This window comes from Canis lupus, chromosome 6 (assembly GCF_003254725.2).
Source record: "Canis lupus dingo isolate Sandy chromosome 6, ASM325472v2, whole genome shotgun sequence".
NCBI lineage: Eukaryota > Metazoa > Chordata > Mammalia > Carnivora > Canidae > Canis > Canis lupus.
Window position 1 is genome coordinate 75,268,559 of NC_064248.1, and position 15,112 is coordinate 75,283,670.

Sequence of the window (15,112 nt, forward strand, 5' to 3'; positions counted from 1 at the left end):
CTGTCCTCAGGGAGATGCTTCCCGACACCCAGGTCTCCTCCCTCTGCACCTGTCGGGTGTCACAGGGGGAGCATCGGCCAGGTGCGGTGGCTGCCGGGAGCACAGGTACAGGTGACGGTCTGGACGGCTTCGGGGAAGCTGAAACACTTCCCATAGCTGAGCCCTCAGCGGCGGGCGCGCGGCTGCCACCACCCCCAGTCAGGAGGCCCCGCGACTTCACTTCTAAGGGCCACTGGGGGCGGAGGCCCTGCGCAAACGGGATCAGCACCGTTTGTACTTTGTGTGCATCACACATTCTTACACAGGGGGAAACGGTAGAGGGTCATGAGAGAATGAGCCTGCAGGTCCTGCTGGGGATGGAACTCTGCGGGGGTGGGGGGGGGGGGATGGAGCATGGAGCCCTGGGGGGGATGGAGCCCTGCGGGGGGGGGGGGGGGGGGGGCGGGGGGTGGCGGTCCTGGATGGCGCCCGCGCTCTCCGGGTGCAGCCGCGGGCCGGGCTCCCCGTCCTCGTCCCACGGACCCAAGGCGGGTGTCCCCGCGTCCCCGGCACCGTCCGTCCGCACAGGGGCCCCGGGGGCACCGGCGAGGAGGCCAGCGCTCCGGGCAGGGAGGGGGCCGCGGGGCCGGGCCGCGGGGTGGCGCAGTCGCTCACCCGGACAGCGGGGCACATTGGACCGGCTGCTCCGAAGCCGCCAAGCAGCCGAGGTGGCCGCGCCCCAGGCCCCTGCCCCCCCGCCCGCTTCCCTGGCCCAGCCCAGGGCGCCCCGCCCTGGGTGGGGGCGACGGACACCCACGTGGGAGCCCGGGACCTGGGACCTGGAAACGTCGAGGCCCAGCGCCTCGCTGCTCCGCCTGGAGGCCCCGGGGCGGGGGGGCGCCGGGTCCTCAGGGTGACGAGGGGAGGCTCGGGGCACCGTCTGGGACGACGCCCCCCCCCCCCCCCCCCCCATGGCCCGAGACCCAGGGCGGCCGCACCTGGCCGTGCGCCCCGCGAGCCCCCCTCCCCCGAAGGCGCCGCCGGGCCGCACCGCCGGGTCGGGGCCGCTGTGCTTGGGGGTCCGCTCGCGCCCCTCGGACCCCCGGGGTGTGTTCTTGTGTCAATAAACACAAATGCAGGTTTACAGGAGCATCAGCATAAGTTTAAGGGTTTTATTATCAAAGTCTTGTAAAACAATTTCAGAAACTGTACATCAACATGGCACAGACTGTAGCCTACTTTTGCTTTTACTGCACAAAAGTGAAGCTCGAAACTCCTGTAACTAAGAAAACAGTCGCCTAACTACTTTGCATTTAACATGGAATCACCGTGTGCATAAGGTTACTACTGCAGTAACAGTAACACAAATTTATTGGTTTTATACAACTCGAGATCAAATAAAAAGTACATTATCAAGTAGATTTGTCTTATTTTAAAAGCATATGAAGGTCAATTTAAAATGCACTACCCCTTTTTTCCAACACGGAGATTAAAACAAATTAATAAAAGACTGGAAAACTGACAATCGGGACGAGAGAGAACTTCCTTTTGCAGATGGACTCAGGATAGGCAGACGCGTTCACTGATGTCACGACGTGGAATAAATTATTTCAGGAAAACAAATTCCCAAACACCTTATGAAAAAGTATACAACTCTACTTCAAAATATGCTACTGACCCACTGCCGGAGACCGCTTCCTCTGAAACCTGGTTTCGTAATTAAAGCCTAATCAGCCATCAAAAAAAGGTTAGTGCATATATATAACCTTTCAGAGTTAAACAAAAGCCACGAAAATTCAGCCACGAGGCTTAAAGGATTATCTATTTCAAATGTTCATTTTCAGATGTAACTAGAAGAATGTTAATTTGTCATGTCAACAAACAAGACCGTAAGGAGATCCATCATGTTGGAGGATTTTAATGACATTTAGGATATTCCTGCCACAATTAACATGCAATCAGTGCATTCCCTACAGGGCTCTATACGGCAATGAATCAAATTCTAGAAATACTATAAGTGAACTGACTTAATAAAGAGGATCATACAACAGAAACAATCCATGCCTGCTGGAGACGCATGCAGCTTTTCGTTGTGTTGTGAAGCAGCACCAGGATGGTACAGCTGCTTGGTTACTCGATCAGATCTCACCACGTCAACAACTGGTTACTCGTGTATCGTTTTCTAGAAGCTTTGGGGTGTAAATGACTAATATCACTATCAGGAGCTTTATAACCATTTGTAACTCAGAGCTGTGCACACCTAGGTCGGAGATGAACAAATACAGCGTTGAGGTCGCACGAGGAATGACACTGATGCATGTTTACAGGCGGGCGCCGCGGGCCGGGCTCAGTCACTCATGTCCATGTCCTCCTCGTGATGGTCATCCCCATTCACTTTGGATTCCCGGAGGGCGTCGCCCGGCCCCTTCTCCACCGAGCACTCCTTCGTCTTAGGGGAACTCGGTTCGGCTGCCTTCTTCTCCTCCTTCTTCTCCTTCTCGCTGTCGTAGCCCTGCTCCTCTTCGTCGTAATCCCGTGTGACCTGCTTTGCCAAGGAGAATAAAGAAGTAAACGTCTTTCCAGAAAGACCGGCTGGCAAGATCCCCCGCGCTCCCCCGAGCGCCGGAGCAAACCCGTTTGTAAACCTACTTTGACGTCTTTGTCGCTCTCCGACTTTCGTTCCCGGTCCTTCTCCTTGTCTTTACTTTTCTTCTTCTTGCTTGTTGATCGTTCCCGTTCATCTCTGCTTCTCTCTTTGTCTTTATCTTTCTTCTTCTCCTTTTTATGTCTAGGGGGACAGGGACACACACAGCCTCAAACCAACGCGCTCTACGCACTGCTCAGTTCCCGGCGAGTGCGGCTGCGCAGCCTGGGTCAGGGCACAGGGCACAGGGCACAGGGCACCGAGCCACGGGAAGACCTGGGGGGGGGGGGGAGGGGGCGGGCGACGACGACGACACAGACCCGGGGCCCCAGCACCGACATCCTTACCTCCGAGGGGACGGTGAACGCGACAGCTTTCTTTTAGGCGACCGAGGCTTTTTGGGAGACCGGGTGCCACTGCGACTCCGCCGCCGCCGTCTCTCTCTAGAAGCACAGACGCACCAACCACGCTTACACGCGGCCCGCGCCTGCTCCTGCGGCCGCAGCTCGGTTCTGGAAGGCGCTGTTCCTCCGTGCCCCCCCACCCCCACACACGTGGCCCCTCCTGCTTCGGGCGCTCGCCTTGAGACTCGGGGACCCGCAGGGGGGCCACCACCGAGGGGAGGCACAGAGGGACACCGGACTCCACACACCTGCTCAGGCTCCTCCTCGCCCTTCGCCCCGTGACCCCCCAGGCCCCCAGCTCTCAGGCTTCGTCACACGGTCCCTGCAGCCCTGGACCCGCACAACCGCCCCCCAGGGTAACCCGGGTGGAGCGGGTTCAAACCTCTGCGGAGGCCGGAGGCGAGGCCGCGCCGTGCTCCAGGGAGGACGCCCCCGTGCCCCCGCGGGCACCCGCCCTTAGCCCCGCTCCTGGCCACCATCTAGCCCCGCCTCAACCTGCCCCTTGTGGACACTTCACGGACACTTCCTGCCAACGGGGTCGGCGCCACGCGGCCGGGGCCAGGCGGCTGTCGCGCGTGCTGCCCCAGAGCCTCTAGCGGACACCTTCCCTCTGTGAACCGCTGAACGGTCCTCCCCGGAGGCCCGGGCCCCTGTCGACCCGAGTTAGTTCACGGACATGCGGGCGGACTCCTGGGCTGCCGGCGCTGGCTGCTAGGACACTTGCGAAGACGTGTCCGTGTGGCCGCGGCGCTTTACACCCCCAGAGGGAACTACTGTGTCAAGAAATCTGGACTTTTTAAGGAATGGCCAAATGGTTTCCCAAAGCATCTGCCCCATTTTACGTTCCTACCAGCAACGCACAGAGTTCCAGTGTCTTCACATCCTCCCCAACCACTGGTTATCATCTTTTAAAAAAAATCTCGCCATCCCCTTCTGGGAACGCCACATTTTTGATGTAAGCATCGAGAGAAAAAGCACGACGCGCAGTGCTTCTGATCTGCACTCCCCTCAGCCTCTCACGACCCACTGGCACTTGGTTACGTCTAGAATCCTTCGCACGTCCCAGGTAACAAGGGCCTTCCTAGTTTCTCTACGATTTGCAAGCACCTCCTAGCACTCTGGGCCATCCTTTCTTGATCGTGTTCTCTGACACACACGCCTTTAGGAGCGATGATTTCCAATTTTTCTCTATTTCTCTTTCGTTGCCATCGAGGAAACCACTACCAGATGCAAGGCCATAAAGAGTTAATTCTATGTTTTCTTCTCGAAAGTTTCAGTTGGACTTTTATATGTAGGTCTTTCATCCACTGAGCTGTTTCTTATACAGAGCGTGAGCCTCCCAGTGAATCTGCACAATCAAGATACCACAACAGAGCCCGGCAGCGCGACAGTGCAAGCGGGTGTGGAAGACGATGGAAGCAGGCGACGCTTCCTACAGGCGTCGGAACCACCTCGGGAGCGAAAAATACAGGTTCTGTGCAGTGAAGCTGCAACACCGAAATTTTCACTGTGGCACAATAAAGGACCTAGATCGGAACTTACATACAAGGCCTCTCATTTTATCAATAAACCGGTGCCTGCATGCACGTGGATGTTTTAAACATGACGTAATGAAGTTAATGTAGCACTTCAGCGTATCTCAGCCATTAAGACGTCACCGACAGACCGAATCAGGATGTGCTATGTATTTGGCAAACCTAAAACCTGACCTCTGTTGAATTCCATGTCATTTCAAACAGAACGCGGGAAAACATGAAGTAAAAACCCTTCACGTTATTCTTCACAAATGGCCTTTAAAAAACGTCGACACTGACGTATGCACCTACGAACTGGAAACCATTTCATGCCCACGGCCCACGGATATTCTTGCGCAAGTTATAAAAGGTGCCAAGAACACAGTACCACCCCCTCACCTGCTTGCACTTCTGGAACGTCTGGCTGTGCTGTAACTTTTTGGTGGTGTTTTGGAACGTTTCTTTTCTTTGTCTTCTTTCTTTTTGTCTCTAATAAACAAACACAATTTTAACGAACGCATTAAATTAACACAGCGCTGCAAATAACACCGGCACAACGAGCTCCGCTGCCACCTCCTTACAGAAACGAGCTGAAGTGGCAGATCAGTGGGAAATAACTTAGAGACAAATTCCACTTCCTGCTGTTCCACATAAACTTCTCTCCAATAGAGCAAAACAGACTATGCGGTGAAAAAATAATACAGGATGTTGTCCAATTTCCTGGTACGCTGGCAACAGACACCAACAGTTTTCACAACGATCTCCAGGCTCCTCAACGGCCCCTCTCCTCCCAGCGGGTCACCAGCTTCCCCATTCACACGGCCCTGCGTCCTCTACTCTCAGGCCCAAACCCACGAAGTGCTACCACGTTTAATCATCAATTACCAATATTCTTCCCAAGCACATACCCTGCGCTGCTGCTGACCTTTACACCATGGACCACGCCCACCTACTTTCTCCTGCTACACGTTCTGGGCTCTCCAAAGCTATCAGAAAAATACCCCATCACACTGGGCTGTTCCCACACATACCTCAGTTCTCAATCTTTCACATATTCTTGTACATTTAACTTTTACTTCCTGCAGCATTTCCCCCAGATTACCCTTCTCCCCAAGATCCTGGGTAAAGGTAATCAACATATTTGTTGAATGGGAAGTCCTGCACCCACACCTATACCTATCCTCGACTGTAACGGCAGAGATTGGAAGTATCCCTCCATTCCTTTTCTTTTTTTAAAGATTGTATTTATTGATGAGAGAGAGAGAGAGAGAGAGAGAGAGAGAGAGGCAGAGACACAGGAGGAGGGAGAAGCAGGCTCCATGCAGGGAGCCGACGTGGGACTCGATCCCAGGACCCCGGGGTCACACCCTGGGCCAAAGGCAGATGTTCAACTGCTGAGCCACCTGGGCCCCCCAGTATCCCTCATTCCTCTTGTTTTTCTAAGTCCTTCCCCTCTTTGGTCACCCTGCTTCCATGACTTACCCCCTCCTCGTTCCAATTCTTTAATTTCTAGTTACTGTGATTAGAGTCGCCCTTAAGGACTCCCTCATGTTTCCCCAAACTGATCCTCTATCAGAAATCCTTCCAAAGTACACATTTGAAAGCAGTAACCCTCCATCCTGTAACTTTTCCGTCTGTTCCCACTGCCTCCTGGGGCAGGTACAAACTCGGCAGTGGCAACACCACAGCCTCCGGTTTGTCACCTGTCCCACAACACCTCTTCGACCTCATCTAGTTTCCCCGGTACTACTCGCTACCCTGCCATTCCAGGTACTTACGCTAACTCTGTAAACAACATCCTCTGCCTACAGCCACGCTCCAAAGTGCAGTCAACACCGTCAGAACGCAACCACCAGTCACTTCTCAATCATCTTCCCAAACTACTAACAAGGAGCCTTCCTTGGTAATTACCTTGATCCCACTCGTATAAAAAAAGGCCCTTGAGGGAAAGCATGCCCAACTCCTCTTTGTATGATACACATTTCATTATTCAGCTTTGCTTAATCAATTGGATTAAGAGAACCCCCTCTGTAAAATAGAATAACTAAAAGCCTCCTCACGGCTGAATACTCAGCAGAGCCACCCCCAAAACTTTGTTCCCAGTTGACTTACATGCTCACCAAGAACAAACTTTTTTGGACTCTGATTATTTTTAATTACATAATTAAATATATAAATGGACAATAGTATAAAAAGTCGCTTCTAGAAAATTAGGCAAATATTTTAGAAAGAAACAGTTGCTAAAAAAACACTAGCATTGTGCAACTGTACGTGTGCGACAACTATAAATGTGAAAAAAATAATAAAAGCCTAAGCCCCTTTTTTAAATTTATTTTTTAAATCTATTTTATTTATTTATTCATAGAGATACAGAGATAGAGAGGCAGAGACACAGGCAGAGGGAGAAGCAGGCTCCATGCAGGGAGCCTGATGTGGGACTCGATCCCGGGTCTCCAGGATCATGCCCCAGGCTGAAGGCAGACTGCTAAACCCCTGAGCTACCCGGGCTGCCCCCTAAGCACTTTTTAAAAGTGATAGTTCTCTTGCTACTGTGAAGATTGTTCAAGTGCAAATACAATGACATGGCAAATGTTACTCAAGACTACATATTAGGGATCCCTGGGTGGCTCAGCGGTTTGGCAGCTGCCTTCCACCCAGGGCGTGTCCCCGGGGTCCCGGGATCGAGTCCCATGTCGGGCTCCCTGAGGTGAGCCTGCTTCTCCCTCTGCCTATGTCTCTGCCTCTCTCTCTTTTCATGAATAAATAAAAATTTAAAACAACAACAAAAAAGACTACATATTAATTGGGACCCCTGGGTGGCTCAGCGGTTGAGCGCCTGCCTTCAGCTCAGGGCGCGACCCCAGGGTCCTGGGATCGAGTCCCGCACTGGGCTCCCTGCATGGAGCCTGCTTCTCCCCCTGCCTGGGTCTCTGCCTCTCTCTGTCTCTCTCAGGAATAAATGAAAAATCTCTGAAAAAAAAAAAAAAGAAAAAAAAGAAAAAAAAAGAAAAAGACGGACTACCCATTATCTTAAAAGGGTTTGGCCCTATATGAAAGACCACTGCTGAAAGAATGCATGTTTAAGTCAAAAGAAAATGTTAAGGTACGATGACTGTTTAATGAATCCTCAACTTTAACCTCTAACTCATTCCCATCATGAGATAAGGGGACTGTCTTAAGCACGGCTCAGTGTTTACAATCTAGCAATGCTTAATGTTTATAAGGTGCCGATAACGGGATTTTTTTAAAGGTGAATTAAGGCATAGTTGTCTGCCATAAACTTTCCAGCATTATCAGGAGGAATGGTGGTAGCACTATAGCTTTAGCAGGGTTGAGTGTAAAGAAGGAAATGAAAGAAGGTAGTAGGTCACCTAAAAATTTTTACTACAAAGAAATCTTATGTAGGTTTTCAGCTCTAAGGAGAAATCTCAAGTTTACAAATTTGAAATAGTTCCTTTCTCCAATCTAACCTTAAGTCCTTTCATCAACTCTTTTGTCGGTAAGTAGCCCGTATTTAGGATCTTGGGAACTCTCAAATCTGTCTTCTCAACTAATGTCAATGGTCCACCGTACCTGGTTTTTGATGTGCTCCTTGACCTTCTACCTCTCTCTCTAGAATGAGATCTTCTCCGCCTTGGACTTTTGGATCGTCGCCGACTCCTTGACTTCGAATGTGATCTCCTTCTTGATCTGCTTCTTGACCGCCTAATAATGCAAAAGAAAGCCAATACACATTAATAAAGGCAGAAAGACTAGGTTTGTGACTGGCTTACTAGCATCAAATGATTCAGATATATGGGTTACCCATCAATAAGTGGGGGTAAATTTCAATCGGTTGCTGGTATTATTTAGTCCATAAATAAAACTTTTTTTCTTAAGATTTTCGTATCTTGGAGTGACTGGAGGGTTGGGGTGGTGGGGGTGGCAGGGGGTGGAATCTCAAGCAGATCCTGTAGCCAGATAGCAAGGCTTAATCCCAGAACCCTGAGATCATGACCTGAGCGAGCCAAAACCAAGAGTCGGATGCTCGACTGACTGAGGCACCGCCAAGGGGCCCCTAAAACATCTTTGATACCCTAGAAATGAATACTTAATACCTGGAATTTCTCACCTTTTAATCTTTTTACTCAACCTGTCAAAAGAGTCCTATGCCTCTGACATTACAACTCTGAACCTGAAAATCATGCTAGAGAATAAAGGAAAATAAAAAGTATCTGATTCATTAGCAGCATCTTCCACAACTACATAGAATATTTTAGCATGTGTATTATGGGATTCCTCCCTACTGCAGGTTAAGTCTATTTATCAATACCAAACACTTATGTGTGCTTACTACATGCTTTAAATTATTCTCAGCATAAGTACTGACATAATAAATCATAATAAAGCATATTATTCCCATTCTATAAATGAAACCACTTAGTGTGTTGTTGCCTTCTACAATTTCTAGTTGTTCTCTGAAATACTATTTCACTTCTCTGATTTATAATTTGAGAGAAAGCCAAGCAATGGAGCCCGACATAGATCTATACAACTCAGCACAAACTGTTTAACTCTCATTTCCCTTCAAAACTGTCACTGCCTCTACATCATCACCTCTTTCCTGTCACATAACAGAAGCATTTCTCTGGGCCCTCTCCCTACCTGTTTCCTCAATCCTGTACACGTTCTCTTCCAGGACTTCAGAAGCACAATTAACATTATGATGTTGTCACTAATCCTTTTGTTTCATTCTCTTTTAAGAATAATTAAAAATAAATTGCATCCTTTGCATAAGACTTTTATCATTTAACTTCTAGGGACCATTGAATGTGCTTCTATGGGAAACTTCTATTATAGCCTAAAACTTTTCACATTCGTTCTTTCAAGATGCCCAGAGGACAGACACTTTAAAAGTGATAAAGATCTATATTCAAATCTCAGTTGCAAGCCAGCAAGTGGAGAGCATTCTTTGAGACTATTACTTCCACAAACAAAAACAGTATCATCTATATTAAAGTATTTGTTACTTAAAATGAAATTTAAAAGTTCATCTCAGTGCCTTAGTGTAGGTGCCCTTCTTTCCTCTTGCTAGCGTCCTAATACGTCTGCTGTTGCCTCCTCCTCTAAAAATCGCTGTTTCAAAACTCATCACTAGGGTCTTCCTGAATAAACTTCCATTTTAATCATCTATTTTTGACCATATTTGGAAACTGCTAAAACAATCCCTTCTCAATAACATGTCTATAGCCTAGAAATTGTTCATGTAATGCTTACCTACTGTTCAGTAAGCTTCATAAAAATGGGCAGTAAATTTGTCTTATTCAACACTATACTTTTGAGTAATTACTATAGTGCCTGACTCTAGCAAAAGGTAAAAATTTTACCAGTATTATTTTGGGTGATATTGACTCTAAAATACCAGAATCATCAATTTCTTCTTAAAAATTAGAAAGATATTGGAAAACAAAAAATTGATGTTATCAGAATGAAGTATTACTCATCTTTTGAGGATTTTTGGCTTTAAGAAAACCTTAAACTCACTATCATTTTAAATAAATGGAGTAATTCATTTTTCCTACCTTTAATGTATATGTAAAAAACAGATACAGAAACTACAAATCATAAGCACATTCTTAGAATGTCTTCCTAAATAATTAATAATGTAAAATAGTTTCAAATACCTAATAAGCAGAGGTACCGCGTCCATCTGTTCACTATAAGGTCCTGAAAGTTATTTTTTTAAGAGTAATGTGCTGCAGAACTACTTTAACACACTTAGTAGCTTACAGTAGTTCTTAGAAAAATCAGAGAAATATATGAAATTAGCATATTAAAAAGTTTGTTGAAAGTATGTCATTTTACAAGCCAAGATGCTTAAGATAATACTGCTCATAATAATTCCCTGTTATGACGTGGTTATTTCAAGTGTCCAAAAACACTCTTGTTCAAGAAATTAAGTGTCTCACTGTTATTTCCCATTGGTCCATACTGAAGTAACTCAAATTAAAATCTGATTAACAGTAGTATGTACTGGTTCTATACAGAAAAAGGACTTAGGTTCTCAAACTTTTTAAGTGTTAAACCTAAGAGCATAGTCTGGAAAATTAGGATAATTAGTACCAATTATTTCACATAAAGAGTAAAATTTTAGCTGATCCTGAGTGTTTGCTTTTTCCTTTTTGTTTAAACTGGAGTTCCTCGGGTGCAGATGAAGATGTGGCAAAGAGTGTTAGGCAGAAGGGAATATTATGAGCAAAAACACGGAGGGGTACGGAAATGTATATTTAGGCAAAAAGTACTGTAGTTAAGTGTTTTGGAGTGGCAAATGAACAAGTGTGGAAAGATAAACTGGGCTGAATAGTACAGAAACCTGAATGCCATTCTCAGGTTTTATTTACCACGTTCTTAAGGCCAATAAGGGCGCTCCTCAAAGATTAACATGATCCAGACTTGGTTTTTTTGAAAGATATCTTTAAGAATGAGACACGCTAGGGAAAGATGGGAGGTAAGAAAAAAAAGAAAAATAGAGGACAACCCTGTAACATTCTGCTATAGACTGAATTTTGTGTCCCTTCCAAAATTCTTATAGGATGATATGAGGTGGGACCTTTGGGAGGTAATTAGGTCATGAGACTGCAGCTTTCATGGGATTAATGACCTTACGAAAGAGATCTAAACCCCTCATCCATTCCCTGTGAGGATAAAGTGAAAAGTCTTATTAACAAAGGTCCTCAACTAAACACTTATTTTGCCAAGACCTTGATCTTGGACTTCCCAGTCTCCAGACACGAAAAAATAACTTCTCTTGTCCGTAAGCTACCCAATCTATGGTATTCTATTATAGCAGCCAAGTGGACTAATGCATAGCCTTGTAGGAGTCTATGAAGTGACTTGACACTGTCATGAGGTCCATAGGTCAAAATCACTTTAAAAAAAAAAAAAAAAAAAAAAAAAAAAACCAAGATATTTGCCCTTTTCACCATGTTGACATTTGAATGGTGCAAAAGCAATGGTGGTGTCAAAGGGATAGCATCTTCTTAGCACAAATCAAGGCAGCAGCAACTGAATTGCCCTAGCAGTCGCTGCATTCTTCATTGGCAATTGGAGTATGCCCTTGCAGTAAAAGAAAAAAGAAAAAAAGAAAAAAAAGCCATTTTCACTAGAGGTCTTTGATGAAGCAATATAAACCATTTTCTTAAATCTGGTTCTTTGAATACTATTAACACAGTACTACTAAGTAGTAAACATTAAATCTAGTCCCTTAAGCAATGCTCTGTACAATAAATGCATAAATCACTTCTCAAATTAAAGCTCAATGGCTGTTGTTATTAAGGAACACGATTGTGTGAGTTGTGAATTTAACTAACTGCTTTTCCCATGTGAAAAGTGAAAGAACACGTTTACTGGGAAGAACAAGTACGACAAACTGGCTGTTCAGACTAAGGTACCGGCAGACATTTCCTTGAAAAAAATGCATGAAGCCTATCATCTCAAGAAAAATAAACTTGTTGCTGATGATAAAATCTGAAGTTTCATGAGAAAATTAAATTTTTGCTAACTCATTTTAGCGCTCTACTCCCAGTGCCTTCCTCCCATCCTTGGATTTTGGAGCTTTAAAGTACCAACTGTCTTGTCTGTTCAGGCCATCTCCTTTCTCCATGTATACATATGGGAACCCACACACTAACCTCTGCTAACGGCAGCAGTTACTAAAACACACTTTAGCCAAGTAGAGCTAAGTAGATTAACAGGTAGCAAATTAAGAAGAATGTGAAATACAGAAATTATCTTTGTCTAAGGTATAATTAACTACCTACAACAACCAATCTAACCTGTGCCTAGAAGACGAAGGGGTCCTCCTCCTCCTAGAACGTGATCTTGACCTCGAGTGCCTTCGTTTTTCTTCTTTCTTATCTGGATTTAAAAGAAAGGAATCTGGATTTAGAAGTCATCAGATAGAAAGATTGTGCCCATTTGGGAGTTATTCTAAGAAATTATTATCTTAATTTTCAGATTTTATATATATCATCCTTAAATGTTATGTGATCCCTTTTTCTAGGCGTTCAGTAGGTCCAAATTAGACTTCTGATTTTCAGCTAGCCAAAGGTCCCTTTGACTATTTCATTTGTATCAGACTCGGAGGGCTGTGACGTATTATCCATTAACAACCTAATGAAAAGGATTATCCTCATTCTTTATAGGTTCCTAAATGAGAGTCCCTTTTTCCATTCCCAGGTTCTACTTTCCTAAATATAATTCACCCAGATTACAACTTTACTTTCATCTGTTATGCATTAATAACCTCTCTCCAACCAGCACTTAACTGTAAGATAAATATATTTAATAGATTCAAAATAACCAGAAATATAGGGATTTTTAAATTCTTGCTCCATTAACATGTTCCTTCTTTACCACCTAGGTCTATGCTCCTCTGCTAAGGAAATTCCTGTATATTTATGTTAAAGCGGTTAATACACAGGCTTAATATTTATCCTTCAATTCCAGAACGTCAGGACTCATTCACTCTTTGCACTATACTACTCTATGACAGAACTGGATTTTAGTAAGCTTAGCTCTCTTTCTTAATCTGAGCACCTCCTCTTCCTCTCCAGTTTTCAATGTATAAGTTAGAAGGAGACAGACCCAGATGATTTGACTCCCATTTCCTAGTTTTTAAACAACATTGAAACAATTCCTTTAACTTGAGACTTAAAGCCACTGCATTCTCCATACATGGTCTATAATCAAAGTGAGATTAAGTTTTTCTTTCACACTTAGATCATTTTATTAATATAATTTATTGCAAATGTCAGTATTAATAAGAAAAATCTTCAGATTTATAAGTAAATCACTTTTAGTAATTCCAATTACTAGCTGAGTGTTCGATAAGAACAGAAAGTTGCAGCATGGTGCCCTACTTTGGTGTCACATATATCCAGCCGTCCATCTAAAGCTCCTACTGCTTGCTTGCCTTGTGGCCTTGGACTCACTGATTCTGATGATTTAATAACTGATATAAAGCACTTGGTATTAATTTATCCAACATTACACTTACAATCATCTTCCTAAAACTATATATACCTAAAACCTTGCCATTTATTAAGAAATACGAGTGAAAAATCAGTAAAACGTTATTTAATGGGGGGAAAAATAATCCAGGATGAAACATTCAATCTATATAGGGCAGACGGTAGGATAATCATTTCATCTCAGAAAGACAATCTGTGAAGAATAAGGTATTTGCTTTTCTTTAAACAAATGTCATTAATAGAAGCATTTTTAGAAAGTTCTCTAGGTCAAATAAAAGACTAAAATCAAGGAGGCGATCCCAACAGATGCCAACATAAATCCAGGCTCTAGGATTCAAGAACACATTACTCTTTGAGGGATGGGGTAGGGTGTCGTAGGATGTTCAGCATCGTAGGATGTTCAGCTACATCCTGCTCCTCTCCCACTGGAGATGCACTTGGTACAGCCTAACAATTACGTACCTCCAGATATTTTCAAATATCAGGGTGACATATCCCCTACCCTCACCCAGGAGAGATCACTCTACTACGTCATCTTTTATCACAATTTAGAAAATTAAAAAATGACTACAGTATTACTCAACATTATTCCCAAACTTAAGCAACCATCATTTTCACCAACAATCCTATGGTTTAAGATTCAACACAACCACCTAACATATTTTACCTGGTTCTATAGCAGCAGAAATTAGGGACTGTGCTTCTCGTACTCTCTTCATGGCTTCCTCTATTTCTTTACTAGAGGTATCTGATTTCAGACTTGGTGAGACAAGACCAGCAGCTACATGATTCAACCTGAAATAGAACCAAGAACTGAGATCTGAAGTATTTTAAAACACACAACAGTATTACAAATAAATGTGTAAATGTTTCATATACCATCATCTTAGTAAGATACTACTTGAAAAGGGGGAGGATTTCATGTTAGTTTAGGTAAAGGTATGTACAGTATAGGAGGATCCTTTCCAATATTTACAATGGCATCTGCATTTTAAAGACCCAGAGACACCTGGAATAAGAGAAAGTACTTATTTAATTTTGCTGAACATCCATTAACTTTCCATTAACACAGGGTAAGAAATGCCAGTACCCATGAACATACAGATGCCAAAGATTTTTGATTGACAGAACTTTCCTTCATATAATTTATAAACTTTCTAGAGCAACATAATTTTGCTGGGCAAGAGTATTACTTGTAAGGCTGCAGATGGACAGATAACGAGGCAGAAGCCGATGGCACACCAAAGTTACTCAATGAAATTGCTGACTGGAAAGATGACCCTTTTAAGGATTTATACGTGTGTGAAAAAATTACAGACGACTGCAGGACAGTTAATCATTTATGGGAGAAAGGGCAATGTAAACAAAAATGGGTACAGAGGGAATTTCAACTGTGCTGGTGTTATATGCTGGTCGGTAAGTACACGCTAAGATTTTACCAGGTAATTTTTAAGAAAAAAGGCACTAAACTACTATAGTGAAATGATTCTGTTCTCCTTCCCCCCGTGCTCTCCCACTGATTTATCGTGGATTTTACCAAGCAGGAAAAACATTAAGTTC

At 44.5% G+C, this 15,112-nt stretch overlaps 1 protein-coding gene across 9 annotated transcripts in view; it reads right to left on the reverse strand.

The window, feature by feature from the left end:
- Window positions 1-1,137: 1,137 nt before the first annotated feature.
- SRSF11 (serine and arginine rich splicing factor 11) overlaps window positions 1,138-15,112 on the reverse strand; it is a 41,780-nt gene continuing 27,805 nt past the window's right edge. For 7 of the 9 annotated variants that reach the window (XM_049111811.1, XM_049111810.1, XM_025418008.3 and 4 more), the window contains 7 exons: window positions 14,220-14,347; window positions 12,356-12,437; window positions 8,115-8,246; window positions 4,941-5,030; window positions 2,971-3,066; window positions 2,629-2,767; window positions 1,138-2,524 (listed from right to left, as the gene is read on the reverse strand). In XM_049111811.1, coding sequence (XP_048967768.1) covers window positions 2,327-2,524; window positions 2,629-2,767; window positions 2,971-3,066; window positions 4,941-5,030; window positions 8,115-8,246; window positions 12,356-12,437; window positions 14,220-14,347 — 865 coding nt within the window. In that variant the 3' untranslated portion in view covers window positions 1,138-2,326. The remainder of the gene's footprint in view (window positions 2,525-2,628; window positions 2,768-2,970; window positions 3,067-4,940; window positions 5,031-8,114; window positions 8,247-12,355; window positions 12,438-14,219; window positions 14,348-15,112) is intronic. The other 2 variants (XM_025418009.3, XM_025418010.3) reach the window with 2 other exon arrangements.